General features: G+C 41.2%; 1 protein-coding gene across 1 annotated transcript in view; it reads right to left on the bottom strand.

The window, feature by feature from the left end:
- The window catches only part of LOC140740911 (vacuolar protein sorting-associated protein 4A), a 130,649-nt gene that overhangs the window by 14,860 nt on the left and 88,633 nt on the right, over positions 1–27,156 (bottom strand). The window contains exons 6-7 of the mRNA XM_073070548.1: positions 7,891–8,047; positions 2,659–2,807 (exon numbers count right to left, since the gene is read on the bottom strand). Coding sequence (XP_072926649.1) covers positions 2,659–2,807; positions 7,891–8,047 — 306 coding nt within the window. The remainder of the gene's footprint in view (positions 1–2,658; positions 2,808–7,890; positions 8,048–27,156) is intronic.

Genomic DNA, 27,156 nt, shown 5'->3' with positions numbered 1-27,156 from the left:
GCTGCATCATTACATCGCGTCTCTTAAACTCTATCCCTCTACTTATGAAAGCTAACAACCCATAAGCTTTCTTAACTACCCTATCTACCTGTGAGGCAACTTTCAGGGATCTGTGGACATATACCCCCAGATCTCTCTGCTTCTCCACACTACCAAGTATCCTGCCATTTACTTTGTACTCTGCCTTGGAGTTTGTCCTTCCAAAGTGTACCACCTCACACTTCTCCGGGTTGAACCCCATCTGCCACTTCTCAGCCCACTTCTGCATCCTATCAATGTCTCTCTGCAATCTTCGACAATCCTCTACACTATCTACAACACCACCAACCTTTGTGTTGTCGGCAAACTTGCCAACCCACCCTTCTACCCCACCACATCCAGGTCGTTAATAAAAAAATCATGAAAAGTAAAGGTCCCAGAACAGATCCTTGTGGGACACCACTAGTCACAACCCTCCAATCTGAGTGTACTCCCTCCACCACAACCCTCTGCCTTCTGCAGGCAAGCCAATTCTGAATCCACCTGGCCAAACTTTCCTGGATCCCAATGGATTCTTCAAAAGCATGGTAACCATGATTCCCATCAAGTCTAGTCCCATTTACCTGTGTTTGACCCATATCTCTCTGAACATTTTTATCCATGTATCACAAAAAATGTACAATAAAATTTAAAAAATTTAAGTACCCACTTGACCACTTCCTCTGGCAGCTCATTCAGTATAATGACCACCCACTGGGTGAAAACGCTGCCTCTCAAGTTCCTATGAAATCTCTCCCATCTTATCTTAAACTGATGTCCTCTGGTTCTTGATTCCTCAGACCTGGGAAAAAGACTGCACATTCACCCCATCTCTGCCCCTCTTAATTTTAAAACATCTCTATAAGATTACCCTTCATCCTTCTACGCTCCATATAACCATATAACAATCACAGCACGGAAACAGGCCATTCCGGCCCTCCTAGTCCGTGCCGAACTCTTAATCTCACCTAGTCCCACCTACCCGCACTCAGCCCATAACCCTCCACTCCTTTCCTGTCCATATACCTATCCAATTTTACCTTAAATGACACAACTGAACTGGCCTCTACTACTTCTACAGGAAGCTCATTCCACACAGCTATCACTCTCTGAGTAAAGAAATACCCCCTCGTGTTTCCCTTAAACTTTTGCCCCCTAACTCTCAAATCATGTCCTCTCGTTTGAATCTCCCCTACTCTCAATGGAAACAGCCTATTCACGTCAACTCTATCTATCCCTCTCAACATTTTAAATACCTCGATCAAATCCCCCCTCAACCTTCTACGCTCCAATGAATAGAGACCTAACTTGTTCAACCTTTCTCTGTAACTTAAGTGCTGAAACCCAGGTAACATCCTAGTAAATCGTCTCTGCGCTCTCTCTAATTTATTGATATCTTTCCTATAATTCGGTGACCAGAACTGTACACAATATTCCAAATTTGGCCTTACCAATGCCTTGTACAATTTTAACATTACATCCCAACTTCTGTATTCAATGCTCTGATTTATAAAGGCCAGCGTTCCAAAAGCCTTCTTCACCACCCTATCTACATGAGACTCCACCTTCAGGGAACTATGCACTGTTATTCCTAGATCTCTCTGTTCCACTGCATTCCTCAATGCCCTACCATTTACCCTGTATGTTCTATTTGGATTATTCCTGCCAAAATGTAGAACCTCACACTTCTCAGCATTAAACTCCATCTGCCAACGTTCAGCCCATTCTTCTAACCGGCATAAATCTCCCTGCAAGCTTTGAAAACCCACCTCATTATCCACAACACCTCCTACCTTAGTATCATCGGCATACTTACTAATCCAATTTACCACCCCATCATCCAGATCATTTATGTATATTACAAACAACATTGGGCCCAAAACAGATCCCTGAGGCACCCTGCTAGTCACCAGCCTCCATCCCGATAAACAATTATCCACCACTACTCTCTGGCATCTCCCATCTAGCCACTGTTGAATCCATTTTATTACTCCAGCATTAATACCTAACGACTGAACCTTCTTAACTAACCTTCCATGTGGAACTTTGTCAAAGGCCTTGCTGAAGTCCATATAGACTACATCCACTGCCTTACCCTCGTCAACATTCCTCGTAACTACTTCAAAAAATTCAATAAGGTTTGTCAAACATGACCTTCCACGCACAAATCCATGCTGGCTACTCCTAATCAGATCCTGTCTATCCAGATAATTATAAATACTATCTCTAAGAATACTTTCCATTAATTTACCCACCACTGATGTCAAACTGACAGGTCTATAATTGCCAGGCTTACTTCTAGAACCCTTTTTAAACAAAGGGTCCAAGTGCTCCAAGGAAAAAAGGCCCAACGTCTCTTTGTAACTCAATACCTTGTGTCCTGACAATACTCATTCAAATCACTTGTGCACCCCCACTTCCCTAGAACTGAAAACAATATTCCAAACACAGCTGCACCAAGGTCTCGTACAAATGCAGCATTTCATTGCAAGTTCAATACTCAATGTCTTAACTGATGAAGGCCAGTATCTTCACCACCTATTCTATCTGTGACACCACTTCTAGCAACCATGTACTACTAGACTGAACTGCCTATGAAATATATTGGTCTGCCTGAGAGTGACAACGGCTCTATCATACCTTGCATCTGGACCAAAAATTCTGTTTTGATGCGCCTGGCCGCTTCACTCTCATTTTCATTCCTCGATCCACAAAGGGAATCAACCTCATCAATAAATATAATGGAGGGTTTATGCTGTCGGGCCAACTCAAACAGATTCTTCACAAGCCTGAGGGAGAAAAGGAAACAGCACTGATTACCTGATACGTACAAAAGGCTCTTGGAGAAGTTTGTGGAGAGGAAACTGTGGGCAAAATGTTAAGGGTTAGACCATAAGACGTAGGAGCAGAATTAAGCCATCTGGCCCACTGAGTCTGCTCCGGCATTCAACCATAGCTGATCTATTTTTTTATATCTCCTTCTCAACCCCAGTTCCTGGCCTTCTCCCCATAACCTTTGATGCTATGTCCAATCACAAGAACCTATCAATCTCTGCTTTAAATACACCCAACAACCTGGCCTCCACAGCTGCTTGTGGCAACAAATTCCACAAATTCACCACCCTTTGGCTAAAGAACTTTCTCGGCATCTCTGTTTTGAAAGGGCACCCCTCTATCCTGAGGCTGTGTCCTCTTGTCCTAGACTCTCTCACCATGGGAAACATTCTTTCCACATCTACTCTGTCTAGGCCTTTCAACATTTGAAAGGTTTCAATGAGACACCCCCTCATCCTTCTGAATTCCAGCAAATACAGACCCAGAGCCATCAAATGTTCCCTGTACAATAACCCTTTCATTCTTGGAATCAACCTTGTGAACCTCCTCTGGACTCTTTCCAATGCCAGTACGTCTTTTTTAAGATGAGGGGCCCAAAACTGTTCACAATACTCAAGGTGAGGCCTCACCAGTGCCTTATAAAGCCTCAGCATCACATCATTGCTCTTGTATTCTAGACCTCTTGAAATGAATGCCAACATGGCATTTGCCTTCATCACCACCAACTCAACCTGCAAGTTAACCTTCAGGGTGTTCTGCACATGGACTCCCTAGTCCCTCTGCATCTCAGATTCCTGGAATATTCTCCCCACTTAGAAAATAGTCTGCACATTTTATTTCTACTACCAAAGTGCATGACCATGCATTTTCCAACATTGTATTTCATTTGCCACTTTCTTGCCCATTCTCCTAACCTGTCTAAGTACTTCTGCATCCTACCTGTTCCTTCAACAGTACCCACCCCTCCACCAATCTTCGTATCATCTGCAATCTTGGCAACAAAGCCATCTGTTGCTTGAAACACCAGCATTTTGTGTGTGAAGCCATCTATTCCATCATCTAATTCATTTATATACAGCATAAAAAGTGGTCCCAACACCGACCCCTGCGGAACACCACTAGTCACTGGCAGCTAACCAGAAAAGGATCCTTTTATTCCCACTCACTGCCTCCTATCAATCATCCCATGCTGTAACCATGTTATCATGTCCTGACGAAGGGTCTTGGCCCGAAACGTCAACAGTGCTTCTCCTTATAGATGCTGCCTGGCCTGCTGTGTTCTACCAGCATTTTGTGTGTGTTGTTTGAATTTCCAGCATCTGCAGATTTCCTTGTGTCTGTAACCATGTTAGTAACTTTCCTGTAATACTAGGGGCTCCTAACTTGGTAAGCAGCCTCAATGTGTGGCACTTAGTCAAGGGCCTTCTGAAAGTCCAAATATACAACATCCTCTGCACCTGCTTTATCTATCCTGCTTGTAATCTCCTCAAAGAATTCCAACAAGTTCGTCAGGCAGAATTTTCCCTGAAAGAAACCATGCTGACTTTGTACAATTTTGTTCTGTGTCACCAAGTACTCCATCATCTCATCCTTAACAATTGACTAACATCTTCTCAAGCAGAGAGGTCAGGCTAACTGGTCTATAATTTCCTTTCTGCTGCTTTCCTCCTTTCTTAAAGAGTGGAGTGACATCTGCAATTTTCAAGTTCTCTGGCACCATGCCAGAATTCAATGATTTTTGAAATATCATTTCTAATGCCACCACAATCTCTAATGCTACCTCTTCCGGAACCCTAGGGTGCAGTTCCTCTGGTCCAGGTGACTTATGCACCTTTGGGTCTTGCAGCGCTTTGAGCATCTTCTCCCTTGTAACAGTAACTGCACCCACTTCTCTTCCTTAACACACTACAACATCAGGCATACTGCTAGTGTCTTCCACGGTTGCAAAATACTCATTTACTTCACCAGCCATCTCCCTGTCCCCCATTATTATTTCTCCTGCCTTATTTTCTAGCTGGCCTATATCCACTCTCATTTCTTTTATTTTTAACATACTTGAAAAACCTCTTACTATCTACTTTGATATTATTTGCTAGCTTGCTTTCATATTTCATCTTTTCCCTTCTAATGGTTTTTTTTTAGTTGTTCTCTGTAGGTTTTTAAAAACTTCCCAATCCTCCATTTTCCCATTAACTTTTGCTTTGTTGTATGCCCTTTCTTTTGCTTTCACAATGGCTTTGACTTCTCTTGTCAGCCATGATTGTACTATTTTACCATTTGAGTATGTCTTCATTTTTGGAATCCACATACTTCATTTTTGATTTGGGTTACAGGATTACCCAACAAGTCTTGCACACATATACAAAAGGCAGTTGGAAATGTTCATGGGTAGGAAAGGGGTAGAATAGGGGTTCCCAACCTTCTTTGTGCCATGGACTCTGACCATGGGACTGTGGACTCCAGGTTAGGAACCCCTGGGATATGGGCCAAATGGAACAAAGTAAGTAAGGCAATTTGATCAGCATGGATGAGTCAGGCCAAGGGGTCTGTATTCTGTACTGTAAGAATTCTCCTAGAAGATCTTTTAAGGAAAAGAAGATTTAAAAAAGGATCTCTGAAAGGTGAAGGAGATTACTATAGAATCATAGAAAACTACAGCACAGTACAGGCCCTTCAGCCCTCCATGTTGTGCCGACCCATATAATCCTTAAAAAAAAAGTACTAAACCTGCACTACCCCATAACCCTCCATTTGCCTGTCCAAGAGGCTCTTAAATACCCCTAATGTTTTAGCCTCCACCACCATCCCTGGCAAGTCATTTCAGGCACTCACAGCCCTCTGTGTAAAAAACTTACCCCTGATGTCTCCCCTAAACTTCCCTCCCTTAATTTTGTACATTGCCCTCTGGTGTTTGCTATTGGTGCCCTGGGAAACAGGTACTGACTATCCGCCCTATCTATGCCTCTCATAATCTTGTAGACCTCTATCAAGTCCCCTCTCACTCTTCTATGCTCCAAAGAGAAAAGTCCCAGCTCTGCTAACCTTGCTTCATATGACTTGTTCTCCAATCCAGGCAACATCCTGGTAAATCTCCTCTGCACCCTCTCCATAGCTTCCATATCCTTCCTATAATGAGGTGGCCAGAATTAAACACAATACTCTAAGTGTGGTCTCACCAGAGATTTGTAGAGTTGCAACATGACCTCTCTACTCTTGAACTCAATCCCCCTGTTAATGAAGCCTAGCATCCCACAGGCCTTCTTAACTACCCTATCAACCTGCGCAGCGACCTTGAGGGATGTATGGATTTGAACCCCAAGGTCCCTTTGTTCATCCACACTCTTAAGTAACTGACCATTAAACCTGTACTCAGTCTTCTGGTTTGTCCTTCCAAAATGCATCACCTCACACTTATCCGGATTAAACTCCATCTACCATTTTTCTGCCCAACTCTGCAGCCTGTCTATATCCTCTTGTAACCTTCAACAACCTGCAGCTCCATCCACAACTCCTCCAATCTTCATGTCATCCACAACCTTACTAACCCATCCTTCCACCTCTACATCCAGGTCATTTATAAAAATCACAAATAGCAGGGGTCCCAGGACAGATCCTTACGGCACTCCACTAGTCACCGACCTCCAGGCAGAATACTTTCCTTCCACAACTACCCTCTGCTTTCTTCCTTTAAGCCAATTTTTTATCCAATTGTCCTGAACTACACCATACACCCCCGTGCCTTTCATATGCTAACCATACTTCATGGACTCTGTGAATTTAAGAATGAAGATCAGAATTTTAATTAGTTCACCAAGCAGTGGTACAGAGTATCTGAGCATCATCCAGGATCGTGAAGAGGATGAATCAAGCCTAATGGGGAAAACAAATGAGCAATGAACAGTACATGTTTGGTTCTTCCCTCAGTTGCAGAAATCTCCGAGTTCCTTGACATCCCAATTTTCTCAGGTTAACCACAGCAACTGTCATTTATCAGCTATGCAGTCAAAGTCCAAAATTCTGGAATTTGCTTCAACGTCTCTAACTCCCACTCCGTTAGGATATTGCTCAAAACCCACTTCCTTAACAAGCTCTACGTCATCATTCCTGATACTTCTACGTGCTGGAGTCACATTGAAGCAGCTTGTGATAAAGGTTTAGTATAGATAGAAGCTGTTTTTGCTGAATAAGTGGAGTTCACTCTTCCAGAGATCAAAGACAGGGAGGTACAACATAAACACACAACTTGTTTCAACACAAGAGATTCGGAAGACACTGGAAATCCAGAGTAACACACACAAAATGGTGGAACTCAGCAGGCCAGGCAGCATCTATGGAAATGGATAAACCATCCTGACCTGGTCTCAACTCGAAATGTCAACTGTATCAGTAACTCTTTGTTTATCCACTAAAAAAATCTAAATTAATTTCACAAAGCATCCTGATAATATTCTCTGTATCAATTTTACTGAAATAACACTCTGGTCTAATCTTGCAAGAACAATTAGTTCAGTGCTTGTTGGACTTGGGTACTAGTTCTTACACAAAGTCCAACAAACACTGTGTTTCACCAGAAAGTTTCATTTTACATCAGCTCACTCCTTTCAACCAAGACCAAAGGTTGAGCCTGATCTACCATTTCTAATGTTATAGGTCTAACCTTCAAACCAAACAGAGCAATCCCCCAAGGACTTTAATTCTTTGAACATGCGAAGAAAGCTGAATGGCTATTGACGTAAATAACTACAATGCAGTCATGTTTCTTTCTGTTCTCAATAAAACAGACTGCAAGTGAACATGGAGCATCTACGGAAAAGAGTCAACAGTTAACAATTACTCTTTTCCATAGATGCTGCCTAGCCTGCTGAGTTCCTCATGCATTTTCTGTGTCAGATTTCCAACATCTGCAGATTTTCTCTTGTTTGAAAGTGAACATGTCCAGATATCCACACTTTTACTTCTTTAAGTCCTGTGTGCTGAAAGATGGAACTGCTCCTTACACAGAAGATCATGGGTGCAGATATCAGAGATTTCACTTACTTCTCACTTTCTCCTAACCACTTTGACATGAGGTCAGATGAAGACACAGAGAAGAATGTGGAGTTATTGGCCTCTGTTGCTACAGCTTTGGCCAGGTAGGATTTTCCTGTACCTGGAGGGCCAAACAGCAAGATTCCACGCCAAGGTGTTCTTTTACCTACAGACATGAACAGACCACAGTAGCAATTAGATTATCCCAACCACAGTCCTACCAGGATTAAGAAGGGAGCAAAAAACACAAGCTGCCATTAGTTTGGTTACAGCAACACCCAAGGACCAGGCTAACTTCTCTCTTCAATCACAAAATCATTTACATTTATGACACAAAATACAGTTATTTGGCCCATCACATTCATGCCTGCCAAAATGCAGCTATTTATAGTCACACAGAAACAGGTTCTTCAGATCAACTTGCCTATGCCAACCAAGGTGCCTTCCTGAGCTGATCTCGCCAGTGTCTGACCCCTAAATGTTTCTTATCTATGTAATATCACTGTATCCACCTCAAACACTTCATCGGGAAGCACATTGTACCATCACTCCTCTTCCACCTCTGGTTTAGGACTGCCCTCACCTTGGTAAAAGACTGTGATCCTCATAATTTTATACACCTCTATAAGGTTACACCTCAGTTTCCTTTGTTCTTAAGGCAAAGCGACCAGAACTGCAGACAACATTCAGGTGCAGCCTCACGTATATATGGGATTCCCATCCCACCCTTGATCTGAAACCCTGTGGTTACCCAGGTAATCTTATAAATATCAAAGTTCCTGCCTACATCAGTCTTCAAGTAGCAAGTTCCTGGCATTCATTACACTTTAGGAATTTTTTCCCCATACCTCTATTATAGAAAACATACAGCACAATACAGGCCCTTCGGCCCACAAAGCTGTGCCAAACATGTCCCTACCTTAGAACTACCTAGGCTTTACCCATAGAGCTCCATGTAGCCATCCAGGAGTCTCTTAAAAGACCCTATCTTTTCTGCCTCCACCACTGCTGCTGCCAGCCCATTCCACGCACTCACCATTCTCTGCGTAAAAAACTTACCCCCGACATCTCCTCTGTACCTACTTCCAAGCACCTTAAAACTATGCCCTCTCATGCTAGCCACTTCAGCCCTGGGGAAAAGCCTCTGACTATCCACACAATCAATGCCTTTCATTATCTTGTACACCTCTATCAAGTCACCTCTCATCCTCTGTCGCTCCAATGAGAAAAACTGAGTTCACACAACCTATTCTCATAAGGCATACTCCCCAACCCAGGCAACATCCCTGCAAATCTCCTCTGCACCCTTTCTATGGTTTCTACATCCTTCCTGTAGTGAGGCAACCACAATTGAGCACATTACTTCAACCGGGGTCTTACCAGGGTCCTATATAGCTGCAACATTACCTCTCGGCTCTTATACTTAATCCCACGATTGATGAAGGCCAATGCATCGTTTGCCTTCTTAACCACAAAGTCAACCTGCGTAGCAGCTTTGAGTGTTCTATGGACTCGGACGCCAAGATCCCTCTGATCCTCCACACTGCCAAGAGTCTTACCATTAATACTATATTCTGCCATATATTTGACCTACCAAAATGAACCACCTCACACTTACCTGGGTTGAACTCCATCTGTCATTTCTCAGCCCAGTTTTTTATCCTATCAATGTCCCTATACACTACCCACAACACCCTCAACCTTTGCGTCACCAGCAAATTTACTAACCCATCCCTCCACTTCTTCATCCAAGTCATTTATAAAAATCACAAAGAGTAGGGGTCCCAGAACAGATTCCTGAAGCACACCACTGGTCACTGGCCTCCATGCAGAATATGACCCGTCTACAACCACTCTTTGCCTTCTGTGGGCAAGCCAGCTCTGGATCCACAAAGCAATGTCCCCTTGGATCCCATACCTCCTTACTTTCACAATAAGCCTTGCATGGAATACCTTATCAAATGCCTTGCTAAAATCTGTATACACTACATCTACAGCTCTACCTTCATCAACGTGCTTAGTCACATCCTCAAAAAATTCAATCAGGCTTGTAAGGCACGACCTGCCTTTGACAAAGCCATGCTGACTATTCCTAATCATATTATACCTGTCCAAATGTTCATAAATCCTGCCTCTCAGGATCTTCTCCACCAACTTACCAACCACTGAAGTAAGACTCACTGGCCTATAATTTCCTGGGCTATCCCAACTCCCTTTCTTGAATAAGGAAACAACATCCACAACCCTCAATCCTCCGGAACCTCTCCCATCCTCATTGATGATGCAAAGATCATTGCCAGAGGCTCAGCAATCTGGTTCCTTGCTCCCACAGTAGCCTGGGACACATCCCGTCTGGTCCTGCTGACTTATCCAACTTGATGCTTTCCAAAAGCTCCAGCACATCCTCTTTCTTAATGTCTACATGCTCAAGCTTTTCAGTCTGCTGTAAGTCATCCCTACGATCGCCAAGGTCCTTTTCTGTGATGAATACTGAAGCAAAGTATTCATTAAGTACCTCCACTATTTCCTCCGGTTCCATACACACTTTTCCATTGTCACACTTGATTGGTCCCATTCTCTCACATCTTATCCTGTTGCTCTTCAGATACTTGTAAAATGCCTTGAGGTTTTCCTTAATCCTGTCCACCAAGGCCTTCTCATGGCCCCTTCTGGATCTCCTAACTTCATTTGTAAGCCCCTTCCTGTTAGCCTTATAATCTTACAGATTCATATCATTACCTAGTTTTTTGAACCTTTCGTAAGCTCTTCTTTTCTTCTTGACTAGATTTACAACAGTCTTTGTGCACCACGGATCTTGTACCCTACCATCCTTTCTTTCTTTTTCAATCTTTTTATTAGTATTAATAATATTATGAACAAAATACAATTGATATATTAATAAAGGGATTACAAACATACAAATTCCCACTGCACGTGAAAGAATACATAAGCAATGAATACAGTATAAGTTTTCCCGAAACATGAACCATATAGTATATATATAAACAAGGTATATCTAGAAATTTCATAATATATAATATAAAAAAGAAAAAAATATATACGTATATGCAAAGTTAACTAACCTACTAAACTACTAATCTAGTGTCTAAAGAAAAAAAAGCAAAAAAAGCAAAAAAAAGAAAAACTAAAAAAAAGAGGGAAAAAAAAGGGCTGTTTATAATATATCACAAGAATACATAAACATCAATGTCGTCAACTCCAATCCTCTCAATATAAATACGATTAAAGCTGAAAAAACCAATAAGCTTGGAACAGGGTCGTATTACATCATATGAAAATATTGAATAAATGGTTTCCATATCCTTTCAAATTTAATAGAAGTATCAAATACACCACTTCTAATTTTTTTCTAAATTTAAACATAGCATAGTTTGAGAAAGCCAGTGAAATAGTGGGAAGATTAATTTCCTTCCAATTCAACAAAATAGATCTTCTAGCCATCAAAGTAAGAAAAGCAATCATTCGACAGGCGGAAGGAGATAAATGAAGTGAGTCCATCATCGGTAAACCAAAAATTGCGGTAATAGGATGGGGTTGTAAATCGATGTTCAGTACCGCAGAGATAATATCAAAAATATCTTTCCAATATTTTTTCAAAAGCGGACATGACCAAAACATATGAGTTAAAGACGCGATTTCCAATTGACATCTGTCACAAATAGGGTTTATATAAGAATAAAAATGAGCTAATTTATCCTTGGACATATGGGCCCTATGTACAACCTTAAATTGTATTAATGAATGTTTGGCACATATAGATGATGTATTAACTAATTGAAGAATTCTATCCCAATTCTCAATAGGAATAATAAGATTGAGCTCTCTTTCCCAATCCTTTTTGGTCTTATCAAGGGGCACTGAACGTATCTTCATAATTATATTATAAAGTTTTGATATAAGCCCTTTTTGAAAAGGGTTTAATTCAAACAAACTCTCCAAAATATCTGAAGACACAAAATTTGGAAATGTAGGAAGTACCGTACTTAAAAAATGCCTAACTTGTAAGTATCTAAAAAAATGAAATCTAGGCAAATTATATTTATTAGATAATTGCTCAAAAGACATAAAACAATTGTCCAAAAATAAATCAGAAAATCTTAATAAACCCTTAGTTTTCCAAGCCAAAGAAGCTTGATCTATAATTGAGGGGTGGAAAAAACAATTAGATACAATAGGAATATTTAAAACGAATTGAGTCAACCCGAAAAATTTCCGAAATTGAAACCATATATGTAAGGTATATTTAACTATCGGGTTGTCAATTCGTTTCGGCAATTTAGAAAGAGCAAAAGGGAGAGAAGTCCCTAAAATAGAACCCAGAGCATAACCTGGTACCGATTTAGTTTCCAAACTCACCCAATGAGGGCCAGAAGGACCATCCCATTCTTTCAACCAACATAACAAATATCTAATATTAACTGCCCAATAATAAAATCTGAAATTGGGTAATGCCAACCCACCTTCCTTCTTTGTCTTCGGTAAGTATGTTTTACCTAACCTGGGATTTTTATTCTGCCATATATATGAGGAAATTTTTGAATCAACATTAGTAAAAAAGGATTTCGGAATAAAAATTGGTACCGCTTGAAAAATATATAAAAACTTAGGTAAAATAACCATCTTAATAGCATTAATCCTACCTATCAGAGATAAAGATAATGGTGACCACTTAGTAAACAAGCCTTTAATCTGATCAATTAAGGGTAGAAAATTAAACCTAAATAATTCTTTATGGTTTTTTGTAATTTTAATCCCTAAGTAAATAAAAGAGTCATTAACTAATTTAAAAGGTAAATTACCATAGCTTGGGACCTGTCTATTCAAAGGAAACAATTCACTCTTATTAAGATTTAACTTATACCCAGAAAACTCACTAAATTGAGCCAACAATGATAAAACTGCTGGAATAGATTTCTCAGGGTTAGAAATGAATAATAATAAATCATCTGCGTACAAAGATACCTTATGAATATCTGTTCCACGGTTAATACCCAAAATATCCTGTGATTCTCTGATGGCAATTGCCAAAGGTTCTAAAGCAATATTAAATAGTAATGGACTAAGAGGACAACCTTGTCTAGTGCCCCGAAATAAACGAAAGAAGGGAGATCTTTGATTATTAGTAAACACCGAAGCTACTGGAATTTGATAGATCAGTTTAATCCAAGAAATAAAGGTCGGACTAAAATTAAACTTCTCCAGCACATAAAATAAGTAAGGCCATTCAACTCTATCAAATGCTTTCTCCGCATCTAATGAAATAACACATTCTGAAATGCTATGTGAAGGAGTATAAACAATATTCAGTAATCTCCTAACATTGAAAAAAGAGTATCGATTTTTAATAAAACCGGTTTGATCTTCCGAAATAATTTGGGGTAATACCTTCTCCAGCCTGAAAGCCAGTAACTTGGAAAAGATCTTGGAGTCCACATTCAATAAAGATATTGGTCTATAAGATGCACAGTCAGTAGGGTCTTTATCTTTCTTCAGTATTAAAGAAATAGAAGCTCTATAAAAAGATTGTGGCAAATTCCCCAATCTAATTGCTTCTTCAAAAACCTTGCATAACCAAGGAACGAGAGTAGCAGAAAAGCATTTAAAAAATTCTGCTGTATACCCATCTGGACCTGGTGCTTTCCCAGAATTCATTGAGGAAATAACCCCTTTAATTTCCGCATCCGTGATCGGAGTATCTAATACTGAAAGATCATCAGATGATAATTTTGGAAAATTCAATTTCCCAAGAAAATCACACATGGTATTATGATCCTGAGGGAATTCAGATTGATACAGGGAGGTATAAAAGTCTTGAAAAGACTTATTTATCTCATCATGGTTAACTGTCAAATCCCCATTCTGCTGACGAACCTTAGTGATTTGACGTTTAACCCAAACATTCTTCAACTGACTAGCTAACAGTTTTCCCGATTTATCACTATGTATATAAAAATCAGATTAATTGATTTTCAATCGCAGATGTAAGTAATAAACTATGTTCCATTTGAAGTTCAACCCTTTGTTTGTAAAGCTCCCTACTAGGAGTGGTCGAATATTTCTTGTCAATCTCTTTAATTTTATCAACCAATAAAAGAGTTTCCTTCTTAATGCGTTTTCTCAGACCAACAGAGTAAGAGATAATCTGTCCACGTATATACGCTTTAAAAGTGTCCCAAAGTGTTCCGCAAGAGATATCTTCCGTGGAATTAGTTGAAAAGAAGAAATCGATCTGCTCCTTCATAAATTTAATAAAGTCCGGATCTTGCAATAAGGTAAGAGTCAAATCGCCATTGTCTAGCACTTGAAGCTGTATCCGTAAAATTAATAGAAAGTTTTAATGGAGCGTGGTCAGAAATAGCTATAATATCATAATTACAACCAATTACCGATGGAATAAAACAAGAGTCAATACAAAAATAATCAATTCTCGAATAGGAATGATAAACATGCGAGAAAAAAGAAAACTCTTTGTCATTAGGATGGCGAAATCTCCAAATATCAAAAACTCCATTATCAGTCAAAAAGGAGTTAATACAAGTGGCCGACTTATTGGGTAAAGTCTGAATAGATATAGATTTGTCCATCAAAGGATTTAAACAACAATTAAAGTCACCACCCATTATTAACTTATATTCATTTAAATTAGGTAAAGAAGTAAATAAGGACTTAAAAAAATCAGGACAATCCACATTTGGAGCATAAACATTAACCATAGCAACCTTTTTATTACAGAGTAAACCCGTAATTAACAAAAATCTACCATTCGGATCCGAAAGGATATCATGCTGAACAAATGCAATAGAGGAGTCAATAAAAATTGAAACTCCCTTAACTTTGGCATTCGAATTCGAATGATACTGTTGACCCCGCCAAGACCTAAAAAAGCGATATTTGTCCTCCTTCCTCACATGAGTTTCCTGTACAAAAATGATATGCGCATTAAGTCTTTGGAATACTTTGAAAATCTTCTTTCGTTTAATCGGATGGTTTAAACCATTAGTATTCCAAGACACAAAGTTAATGGTTTGAGCCATGCTTCTAAAGTCAACCCTTTGGTATAAAAAGGGTTAACCAAATTATAAACTCATGCACCCGGAGGAAGAGGAACAAAAATAAAGAGCGGACCCGGAAGTGACGACATCGTAGACATATTTGTAGTTCAAAAACAGCCCGAATGAAAAAACTGAAACAAACTGGTAAAGGAAAAATTAAAAAAAAGGAAAGCAGACCAAACCCCACCCCCACAAGAAAAAGAGAAAAAGCCAAAATATGGCTAGAAAAAGAAAAAAATGAGACTAATTCTACCCCCATATCAGCGGCAGACCACTCCGTATTTAAAGGATATATAAAAAAAAACCACCCCAACTTTAAAAATTATGATCACAGCACTAAAATCTACGCTTCATAATATGCTTAGTTGTAAAAAAAAGAATATAATCACTAATAAAAGTTTATAAATCGGGTTATAACCCAAACAAATCAAGAAGTATTTAAACTATGATAAGCGATACATTATAGGAAGAAGACGAGAAAAGAAACAATAACGCCATCTTAACCAAAACCAAGAATATTTTTGCAAAAAACCACCATCTTGATAATACAAAAAATTTCCCTTCGAAAGGTTAAAAATATACCTTCAAGGGAACAAAAATAATAGTCAAAAATATAGTATAGTGGTTAAAGTGTATAAGACAGAACGATTAATATAACGAAAACACACTTTAACTTAAATATTAAGTATAGGATAAACCTACACCAATAACCAGAGACTAACCCTGGTTTGAGGAATCGAAAACCATCTTACACAATCAGAATCACTCATTTATTAGAGATTAGTGTCTGTAGCAGTAGGGAAGTTCTCCTCCAGATACTTTCTCACTTCAATGGTAGAAAGAAAAACCTGACGTGGAGCATTCGACGGAGATATTCTAAGCTTCGCCAGATATAAGAGTGCAGGTTTTAGATTTTTCTCATAACATTCAGACATCAGAGGTTTAAAAAGAAGCCTTTTTTTCATAACTTCAGGACTAAAATCTTCCACCAAACGGAAGTAGTAATTTTGAAATTTAATCATCCCAACCCTCCGAGCTTCACGAATAAGTTGCTCTTTGTCGTGCACATAGTGAAACCGGACAATTACCACCGGGGGTTTAGCTGAAGCACTCGATGAACGACTCCAAATTCTATGTGCTCGGTCAAGTAACAGGGGGTTCTCTGGAAAAACCGACGGAAACGCATCTTTTAAAAGTTGAGCAAAATATTTCGAAGGATCGCCTTTTTCTATGCCGTCTGGGAGACCAAGTATGCGTAGGTTCTGTCTTCTGGACCGATTCTCCAAGTCGACACTCTTGGCTTTAAGTGTTTCCACCAGTTTAATGGTCGAAATTAAATCCTGTTGCAATTTATCAATTGTCAAATCTCGTTTCCGAGCTTCTTCTTGCAGAGACGCGATAAGAGCTTGCTGCTGGTTAATTACTGAATCCGTCTTAACCATATAATCTTGAAAAGCCTTTATATCTTGTTTGAAAACTTGTTGTAGTTCATCGAATTTTTTTATCCAAAACCTCCATAAACAGTTCATAAGTTAACTCAGTGCGTTGCGGTTGAGCTTGCTTCTTTCCATTACCGTTTGGGTTACGCCCCGGTTCTTGTCCTTTGGATCTAAGAGCCATTTCTGATTGCATATCTTCAAAAATTCACAATAAGCTCTTAACAATAAGCCCGAGAAAATATCAAGAATCTTTTGGTGTAGGTAAAAATAAGTTGAATAAGGGTGATCAAAGGTTAAAAAAAGTAAAGGTTATGGAGCAGATCTGAAACAGTACTCACTCCATGAGCGTCTCCCGCTGACCTCTCCCTACCATCCTTTCCATGTCTCATTGGAACGCACCTACTCAGAACCCCATGCAAATATCTTCTGAACATTTGCCACATTTCTTCAGTACGTTTCCCTGAGAACATCTGTTTATAATTTATGCTTCCAGGTTCCTGCCTGATGGCCTCATAGTTCCCCCTACTCCTATTAAATGTTTCCCTAACTTGTCTGTTCCTATCCCTCTCCAATGCTATGGTAAAGGAGACAGAATTGTGATCACTATATCCAAAATGCTCTCCAATTTAGAGACCTGACACCTGACCAGGTTCATTTCCCAATACCAGATCAAGTACAGCCTCTCCTCTTGTAGACTTATTTACATGTTCTGTTAAGAAACCTTCCTGAACACATCTAACAAATTCCACCCCATCTAAACCCCTCACTCTAGGCAGATGCCAATCAATATTTGGGGAATTAAAATCTCCCACCACAACAACCTTATTATTATTATTCCTTTCCCAAATCTGTCTCCCTATCTGCTCCTTGATGTCCCTGTTACTATTGGGTGGTCTGTAAAATACACCCAGTAGAGTTATTGACCCCTTCCTATTCCTAACTTCCACCCACAGAGACTCCGTAGACAACCCCTCCATGACTTCCTCCTTTTCTGCAGCTGTGACACTATCTCTGATCAACAGTGCCCCCACCTCTTTTGCCTCCTGCCTATCCTTTCTGAAACATCTAAGGCCTCTGTAATGGCACTTGAAGTAGCCATTCCTGCCCCTGCACCATCCAAGCCTCTGTAATGGCCACAACATCATAGCTCCAAGTGCTGATCCACGTTCTAAACTCATCTGCTTTATTCATGATATTCCTCGCATTAAAATAGACCCATCTCAAACCATCAGACTGCACGCGTCCCTTCTCTATCACCTGCCTATCCTCCCTTTTGCACTGTCTCCAAACTTTCTCTATTTATGAGCCAACCTCCCTTTCCTCCGTTACTTCAGTTCCCACCCCCCAGCAATTCTAGTTTAAACTCTTCCCAATAGCCTTAGCAAACCTTTCCACCAGAATATTGGTCCCCCTCGAATTCAAGTGCAACCTGTCCTTTTTGTACAGGTCACACCTGCCCCAGAAGAGGTCCCAATGATCCAGAAATCTGAATCCCTGCACCCTGCTCCAATCCCTTAACCTTGCATTTATCCTCCAACTCATTCTATTCCTACAGTCACTATCACGTGGCACAGGCAGTAATCCCGAGATGACTACCTTTGAGTTCCTGCTTCTCAACTTCCTTCCTAACTCCCTGTAGTCTTTTTTCAGGACCTTCTCCCTTTACCTATGTTGTTAGTACCAATATGCACCATGTCCTCTGGCTGTTCTCCTTCCCACTTCAACATATCATGGGCGCGATCAGAAACATCCTGGACCCTGGCACCTGGGAGGCAAACTACCATCTGCGTTTCTTTCCTGCGTCCACAGAATCGTTTATCTGACCCCCTAACTGTAGAGTCTCCTATCACTGCTGCCATCCTCTTCCTTTCCCTACCCTTCCGAGCCACAGGGCCAGACTGTGCCAGAGGCACGACCACTGTTGCTTCCCCCAGGTAAGCCGTTCCCCCCCCCCCCCCAACAGTACTCAAGCAGGAATATTTATTGTTAAGGGGGGCAGCCACTGGGGTACTCTCTAGTACCTGCTTCTTGCCCTTCCTTCTCCTGTTCTCCGTCTCCTGTGGTCTCGGGGTGACCACTTGCCTATAGCTCCTCTCTCTCACTTCCTCACTCTCCCTGACCAGACGAAGGTCATCAAGCTGCAACTCCAGTACCCTAACGCGGTCTCTAAGGAGCTGCAGCTCGCCGCACCTGGTGCAGATGTGGTCGTCCAGGAGTCTCTGGGACCTCCCACACCTGACACTGAGCACAGAAAACCGGCCTCATACACATACTCTCTGTCTTTACTTTAAACAGATAACCCACCTGGCCTTGACCCGTTGCCCAAAGCCCCGTTGAGCCAAAGCCTTCCTGCTCTGTCTCCCTCTACTCCGTCGCCCGCTCTGTAAATCTGTCTTCCTTTTAAATTCTTCTCGCTGTTCTCACTGGCCGACCTCCACGCACTTGCGCAGTCGTGCCCCATTCAAACTGCTGAAGAAATAACCGTCACCTTTTCAACTCTGCTTGCTTTTCACACATCACAGACTAGAATCAGAATCAGGTTTATTGTCACTGATATATGTCATGAAATGTGTTGTTTTGTAGAAGCAGTAGTGTATTACATAAAACTACATTAAGTTAGAAATAAATGGCACAAAAGCCAAATAACAAGGTAGTATTCTGAAACCATACAAAAACATACTGCACACTCCAAACTCAAAAGCTGTGCATGAACCAGGTTAGTAGCCTGCTGAGGGCTAGATCTGTGCCATTCAAGTCTGGTGACCCAGGACAAGAAAAATAAGTACGACTTATGGAGGGCTCAAGAGCAAAGGAACAAAATCTAATGAGGCTAGAGGCGGAATCAAATGCACGTCAACTCTGGCAGGGTTTGCAGGCCATTACTTCCTACAAAGCGAAACCTAACATCATGAGTTAGCTTCACTCCCAGATGAACTCAACGCCTTTTATGCTTGATGTGAAAGGGAAAATAAAACTACAACAATGAGAATCCCCACAGCATCCAGTGACTCTGTGATCTCTGTCTTGGAGGCTGACATCAGACTGTTCTTTCAAGAGGGTGAACCCTCACAAGGTGACAGACAGGCTCCAATACAGTGCCTGATATGGTGTTGAAAACCTGTGCCAACTAACTGCCAGGAGTATTTAAAGACATTTTTAATCTCTCACTGCTACAGTTGGAAGTTCCCACCTGCTTCAAAAGGGCAATAATCATACTAGTGCCCAAGAAAGGCAAGGTGAGCTACCTTACCGATTATCGTTTAGTAGCATTCACATCTATGGTGATGAAATATTTTGAAAGGTTGGTTATGGTTATAATTAACTCCTATTTCAACAAGGAGCTGAACCCACTACAATTTGCCTATCGCCACAATGAGTCTACAGTAGGCACAATCTCATTGGCTCTTCTCGCAGTCATGGGTCACCTGGACAATAGAAATACCTATGCCAGGATGCTGTTTATTGACTCCAGCTCTGCGTTTAATATGATCATTCTTATAGTTCTGATCAAAAAGCTCTAATACCTCCAATTGTAGAGGGAAGTCTCTGTACCTCCCTCTGCAGCTGAATCCTCAACATACTAACCAGAAGACCACAATCTGTGCGGATTGGATACAGTATCTCTGCCTCATTGACAATCAACACTGGCACATCTCAGGGATGTGTGCTTAGCCCACTGCTCTACTCTCGCTACACCCATTACTTACTGTGTGGCTAGGCATAGCTCAAATGCCGTCTATAAATTTGTTGACGACACAATTATTGTTGGTAGAATTTCAGATGGTGAAATATCTGTATTTCACAGGAGTGAGATATATCATGTAGTTAGGTGGACTGCACTCAATGACAGTAAGATCAAGAACTAATTGTGGACTTCAGAAAGGGTAAGATGAGGGAACACACAAGTCTCATAGAGAGATCAGAAGTGGAAAGAATGAACGAATTTAGTTCCTGGGTGTCAACATCTCTGAGGATCTATCCTAGGCCCAACATATTGATGCAGCTACAAAGGTAGAAATATTGAGTCTTGTTCATTTAGGCATGCACACAATGCGGGTGGGGGTGGTTTAAGAAAATGGCAGCCTTACGTGAATGTGAATGGAGAAAGCAAAATTGTTAAAATGAAAGAAAATCTTGTCTTTGTTGTTTGAACATTGGCAGCAGAGAATGGTTACCAACTATAGGATCTTGCCAGAATTCAACGAGAGCAAACCTTATGAAAGCTGGAAAAATGAAATTGGAATATGTACTCATGTTACTGAGCTTGAGAAGAAGCAGGCTCTTGCAGTTGTACTGAAGCTTTTGGGAAGAGTGAGACAGACCCAGACGGCAATTTCAGTGGAAGCCCTGAACAAAGATGATATTAGAAAACCTACAGCACAATACAGGCCCTTTGGCCCACAAAGCTGTGCCAAATATGACCTTACCTTTAGGAATTACCTGGGGTTACCCATAGTCCTTTATTTTTCTAAGCTCTAAGAGTCTCTTAAAAGACCCTATAGTTTCTGCCTCCATCACCGTTGCTGGCAGCCCATTCCACGCACTGACCACTCTCTGAGTAAAAAACTTACCCCTGACATCTCCTCTGTACCTGAAACTGTGCCCTCTCGTGCTAGCCATTTCAGCCCTGGGAAAAAGCCTCTGACTATCCACACGATCAATGCTTCTCATCATCTTATATACCCCTATCAGACCTCTCACCCTCTGTGTGGTAGGTGTCCCTGATGATGGATGCTGCTTTCCTATGATATTGTTTCATGTAGATGTCCTCAACGGTGGAATTTACTTATGATGGACTGGGACATATCCACTACATTTTGTATGGTTTACTGTTCAAGGGCATTGGTGTTTCTATACCAGGCTGTGATGCAGTGTATGGTACATGGAATAGAAATAGAGGAGCCCTCTTACATCTGAAAGTTAGAGCTTCCAGAGACAGAGGGAGGCAAGACCAAGGAAGGTTTAAAACGAGATTGAAAATTAAAAAAAATAAGACTGTTCGACTGAGACCAATTAAAGTCAGCGTGTGTGGGAGACATGGATGAACTGGAGCTGCTGTAGACGTAATGGGTGATCTGGACCTGGTGTGGGAGTGATGGGTGATCTGGACCTGGTGTGGGAGTGATGGGTGATCTGGACCTGGTGTGGGAGTGATGGGTGATCTGGACCTGGTGTGAGAGTGATGGGTGATCTGGACCTGGCATGGGAGTGATGAGTGATCTGGACCTGGCTTGGGAGAGATACATGAACTGGATCTGGTTTGGGAGTGATAGATGATCTGGATCTGGTTTGGGAGTGATGGGTGTTCTGGACCTGGCATGGGAGTGATGAGTGAACTGGACCTGAAGTTATAAAGTTTAAATACCTTGAATTTACATTCTTACCCCTATTTACTGATGCCTCCATTGTCTTCTCCTCCCTCCTCACTAACCCCCTCCTGCTATTCAGAACTGTTGACCCTCAGGAACTAGAATCTGCTCAACCTTCCGACAGCTGATCCAGAATAAATGTCTTGGCCTGACTGACTTTGAGTGTAAGGCTGTTGCTGTGACACCACTCGACCAGCTGATCCACCTCACTCCTGTGCACCTCCCCGTCACTATCTGAAATCCCACCCACAACGGTTGTGTCATCAGCTGATTTGTAGATGGACTTTGACCTGTGCCTAGCCATATCGTCATGGGGGTAGAGAGGTAAGAGCTGTGGGCTAAGCTCACATTCTTGAGGTGCTTCAGTGTTATTTCTATGACCTCCACGGTCAGCGGCGTGAAGGTGTTATTTCTGGTCCGCACGGACTGTGGTTTCCTGCTGACGATGTTGAGGATCTAGTTGCAGAGGGAGGTACAGAGGCCCAGGGTTTGGTAATCAGTAAGCAGCAGCCTAACCATGTTCACTCTGTGTACCGACGTACATGTGACAAATAGAGTTCATTTTACCTTTCTGATCCCGTGAAGAGCTTTGAATAGATTTCGTTCTTGTTATTAAAAGCTGCTGGGACATGATAGTGCTGAATTTTTACTCAGTTACCTCATTACTGTAAATAGGATCTTGCTGTTCCTAATCTTGTCACTGTGGTGCCCACAGAGGTAACACAACTAGGGAGCTTCTACACAAAAGTGACCAAGAGAGGATTTCATTGGCTTGTAGGGTACCTGAGATCATACGCTCAGTTGGCACTTTATTAGGTACACCTATACGCCTGCTTGTTTATGCAAATATCTAATCAGCCAATCATGTGGTAGCATCTTGATGTGTAAAAGCACGTGGACACGGTCAAGAGGTTCAGTTGTTGTTCAGACCAAACGTCAGAATGGGGAAGAGGTGCGATCTATGTGACTTTGACCGTGGAATGGTGGTTTGAATATGTCAGAAACTGCTGATCTCCTGGGATTTTCACGTACAGCTGCCTCCAGAGTTTACAGAGAACGGTGCAAAAAAAAAATCCAGTGAGCCTTATTAATGAGAGAGGTCAGAGGAAAATGGCCAGACAGGAAGGCAAAGATAACCACGCGTTAAAACAGTGGTGGGCAGAAGAGTATCTCTGAATGCTCAACAGGTTGAACCTTGAAGAGGAGGGGCTCCAGGACCAGAAGACCACAAACATACACTCAGTGGCCACTTTTCTAGGTAGATGAGGTATCTAATAACGTGGCCAGTGACTGTATATGACAGGATGAATTAAGGAAGGCTGAATGAGTGGAACTGGTCTTACTGACGTTGAGTGTAAGGTTGTTGTTGCAACATCACTCAACTAGCTGATATATCTCGCTCCTATACGCCTCCTGGTCACCATCTGAAATTCTGCCAACAATAGTTGTATAATCAGCAAATTTATAGATGGAATTTGAGTTGTATATTATGGCTATGCTTATAAATGCACTTGACCCAGTTTTTCTAAAGGAAGAAAAGGATTGGATTTATGTGGCATATTCAGATTTCTACAAAATTTCCAGAGACAATTTTACAAATGTCTGATTATAATATTGGTTTTGAAAAGTGAAGTACATTCGCATGCATAAATACAAAACAGAACTTCCTAATGCAGTGTTAGCTTGCCAATTGTTGGCTACTGTGTGTCTAGACATAAAGGACAGACAGCTAGCATTAACTGCATGTACAGAACTTACTTTTGCATCTATGAAATCAGCAATGAAGAGGAGCTTTGGAGAAAAGACTGTCAAGACAACTGTCAGAATTAATTTGAGTTGGGAAACGACATGCTTCATTGAGCAGAAACGAGGAGGTAGCAAACGTATTTCTGAAAGTGACTAGACAACAGCATCATTAATTGGCATATATCCAGTAGATAAGTACGGTAGGAGATCAAAATGTGCTGTTTGTCAGAGTGCAGTATCTACCATTGGGCAAACTAGCAAACTGAAGAAAATAACAAATCTGAAGATGTAGAAGACTGCCTTATAACACTGTTTCCAAAGGAATCACTTATTAATTCAGAGACATCTGAAGCAGATTTTTTGATGATAGAATCTGTGTTATTGATACAGCATGCACAGTGGGAGGAAAAAAACAGCTTGATAGCTATAGAAGTGAACTAAATCAGAATGAAGTGCATAAACTGGTCAACACAGATACACCCAGTTACAAAGCATTCAAATTTGGAGATGGAAAGATAATATATTGTACCAAGAGTGAAAATTCCCGCAAAAATAGGGCTGCCAAAATGTTACATTGAAAGAGGTGGTACCAATAAATATTCCATTATTCTTGAGAAAAAATTCCCTAAAGAAAGCAGGGGCGGTACTGGATATGGAGAATGACCAAGCAACGATGTTTCAACAGCCAGTTTCTCATGAGCTCACCAGCTCTGGACATTATTATGTGAATATTCTAGATAAAGACATTACCGAGAATCAATGTAAGAATGAAGTACTGTCACAGAGAACATGACCCTAGGTGAGAAACAGGAAGTGTTGCTGAAGCTTCACAAGCAGTTTGGACACACTTTGACAGATACACCAGAAACTGCTCAGGAGTTCAGGAAACAAAGATGCAAACTATTTTTCCATTCTAAAGCTGATAGTTTACAGCTGTGAGACATGCCAAAAGGTTGGGAAGTCCAAACCCAAGCTTGTAGTTGTTCTGCCACTATGAATACAATGAAACGGTAGCCGTAGACCTACATGAACTGGAGCAAGGTGTGTGGTATTTCCACATCACTGATCAGTTCACACCTTTCAGAAATCCTCAGACAGTAAAAAACTTAAATCTATTCCTGGATAAGTGTGCATGGCCCACTTTAGAAATTATTCAGTGATAATGGTAGCAAATTTAATAATGATGAATTCAGCGACCTGGCAGAGAAGTTTAACATTGAAACAAAGGCAACAGCGGCATGTAGTTAGTTCTTGGCATAATGGACTTCTGGAACGACACAAATACTTACTGAAATAATGCTGAAGGTAAAGAAAAGCAATGGCTGTGATCGGAACACAGCCCTGGACCAGGCCCTTAAGGCGAAGAACACCATGCATGATGTACATGGCTATAGCCCATAATAAGGTTGTGTTCAGCCAGAACCTAAACTTTCCCTCTGTAGCAGTTGACAGGCCACCTGTCACGGTGCAAATGGGTTGGGAAACATATTTCAGCACTGCATGCATCAAGGAAGGCTGTCTGTCATTGAAGCAGAGTTTTCAGAGAGAATTTGAAGAGCATTTACGGCAAAAGGTCTGTCCTACAAATGAGAAATATAAGACGGGGACAAAGTGCATTACAAAAGAGCAGACTGTACTGAATGGATCGGTCAGGATCGAATTGTGGTATTTGTGGGACATGGAGGTACATATGCGAGAATGCAGCATTCCAGACTATGTAAAGGACAAATTGAAGACGATCAGAACTCCATGAAGAATGACACAAAATATGAAAAGCAATAAACTGAATCAGTGTCACATAGCACAGAGAATGCTGAGGACAGTACAGCTGAGGACCCAAAAAAGTTGCTCAACAGTGGCACACACAGCGCTGAACAGAGTGCAGCTGGGGACTCAACAGACTTGTTTAAACAGGAATCATCACATGGAAGTTTCAGTTTTAAAACAGGACAAACTGTGAGATTTGTAGACCAAGAAACTGGTATCTCATACAAAGCTTAAGTTTTAGGACGAGCAGGCAAAGCCAATGGGAGAAACAAAAGTTGGTACAACTTGAATTACCTAGAATCAGCCATAGTCACTGACACTGTGGGGTCAGTCAACATGTCACATATAGACAGACTTCATAATGAACCAAATATAGAACAGTCTGGACCATCTGAGAAATGTTAAGATGAAGATGTCCTAGTAACTAAGGAGGAGTCATTTGAGTCAGTAAAACAGGATGAAATCAGTAGTTGGAGAAATAATGAAGTGTTTGCAGAAGTCAAAGACACTGACCAAAAGACAATATCTACAAGAAGGGTGTGCGCCCAGAGAGAAACCCTGACACGAATTAAACCAAAAGCACGCCTGATGGCTAGAGGTTTTGAGGAACTGAACATAAAAGAACTCCAAAAGGTCTCACCAACATAAGCATCAGAGTCCCTCTGACTACTTCTCACAGTCATATATGTCAAAAGCATTGGCAACCCGTTCCATGGACATAAAACCTGCATCCTTACAGGGAATGGAACTATCACATGTCAGTTCCATTCAACCCTTGTCTGAAGCCAGAAGGAACACTGTGGAAACTCAAAACGTGTGTGTATGCTCTAGCACATATATGTCAAATTCAAGGCCCGCGGTGGAATTATCTTTGGCCCGCGAGATAATATCTAATTACTATTAAAGCTGGCCCCAATAATCGAAGCGCCTATGGCGTATGATATGGCTAATGCTGAGTTTATTCAGGTACCAGGTTTTCAGGGTTTTTAGTGTTTATTCGGCAGTCTTCTTCATAAGAAACGGAATTTGTAAAGTGAAACACTTTGTAGTTATAGCAGAGACTGAGACACATGAGAGCAGGCTGAAAAAACGGAGGCAACGAAAGCTGCGTTCGCACGCGTCCGACTGATCCGGCCCGCATGAAGCTGCATTTTGCTCAATCCGGCCCGTGACCTAAAATGAGTTTGACACCCCTGCGTCTAGCAGATACATCACTCCACTGGCATAAAAAGAGTCAAGGAAGTAATGCTGAAAACAGGTCGAAAGATGTCACAAATGGATCCAGCTGATGTTTACTGGCAAGATTCACAATGTCGTGTGATTAGAATTCTTGCCTGCCATCTAAATGACTTCATATGGGGAGGCTTACAAAACTTTGCCACAAAAGGCATCCTTCAGCTAGTCAGTCTTTCAGGTTGGGCACGAGGAACATGGCAGATTCTGTTATGTAGCTATAGACACCCTTGCTATTGATGGAGCAACACCAAGAAAACTACATCAAGAATCTTCAGACAATCCACATGGAATCCTCACATGCCATACAGCAGGATACACCCCTCAGTGAAGCTGAAACTGAGCAACTTGGGTCAAAGATAGGCGGCAAGACAGAGCAGACATGACATCGTGTTTGATGTCTACAACTTGGCATCCAGCACAAAATTGTGTGCAAAATTCAATCTGAAAAAGTAGTCTTGAAGTTTCAAGAACTCGGAAAAGATAGCTCGTTGTCTTCAGTGATGCCTCAATTGAAAATCTCCCTGATGGAAATACTCAAAGGGAATATTTTATTGTATTGACACAAGAAGAGGGAAGATTTTCACTTCTCTGCTGGCAATCAAAAAGGATCCAAAGAGTTGCACATAGTACACTGGCAGGAGAAGC

This window comes from Hemitrygon akajei, chromosome 17 (genome assembly GCF_048418815.1).
Source record: "Hemitrygon akajei chromosome 17, sHemAka1.3, whole genome shotgun sequence".
NCBI classification, from domain to species: domain Eukaryota; kingdom Metazoa; phylum Chordata; class Chondrichthyes; order Myliobatiformes; family Dasyatidae; genus Hemitrygon; species Hemitrygon akajei.
The sequence above is the reverse complement of the archived record's forward strand: the minus strand, read 5'-3'. Positions and strand labels throughout refer to the sequence as shown.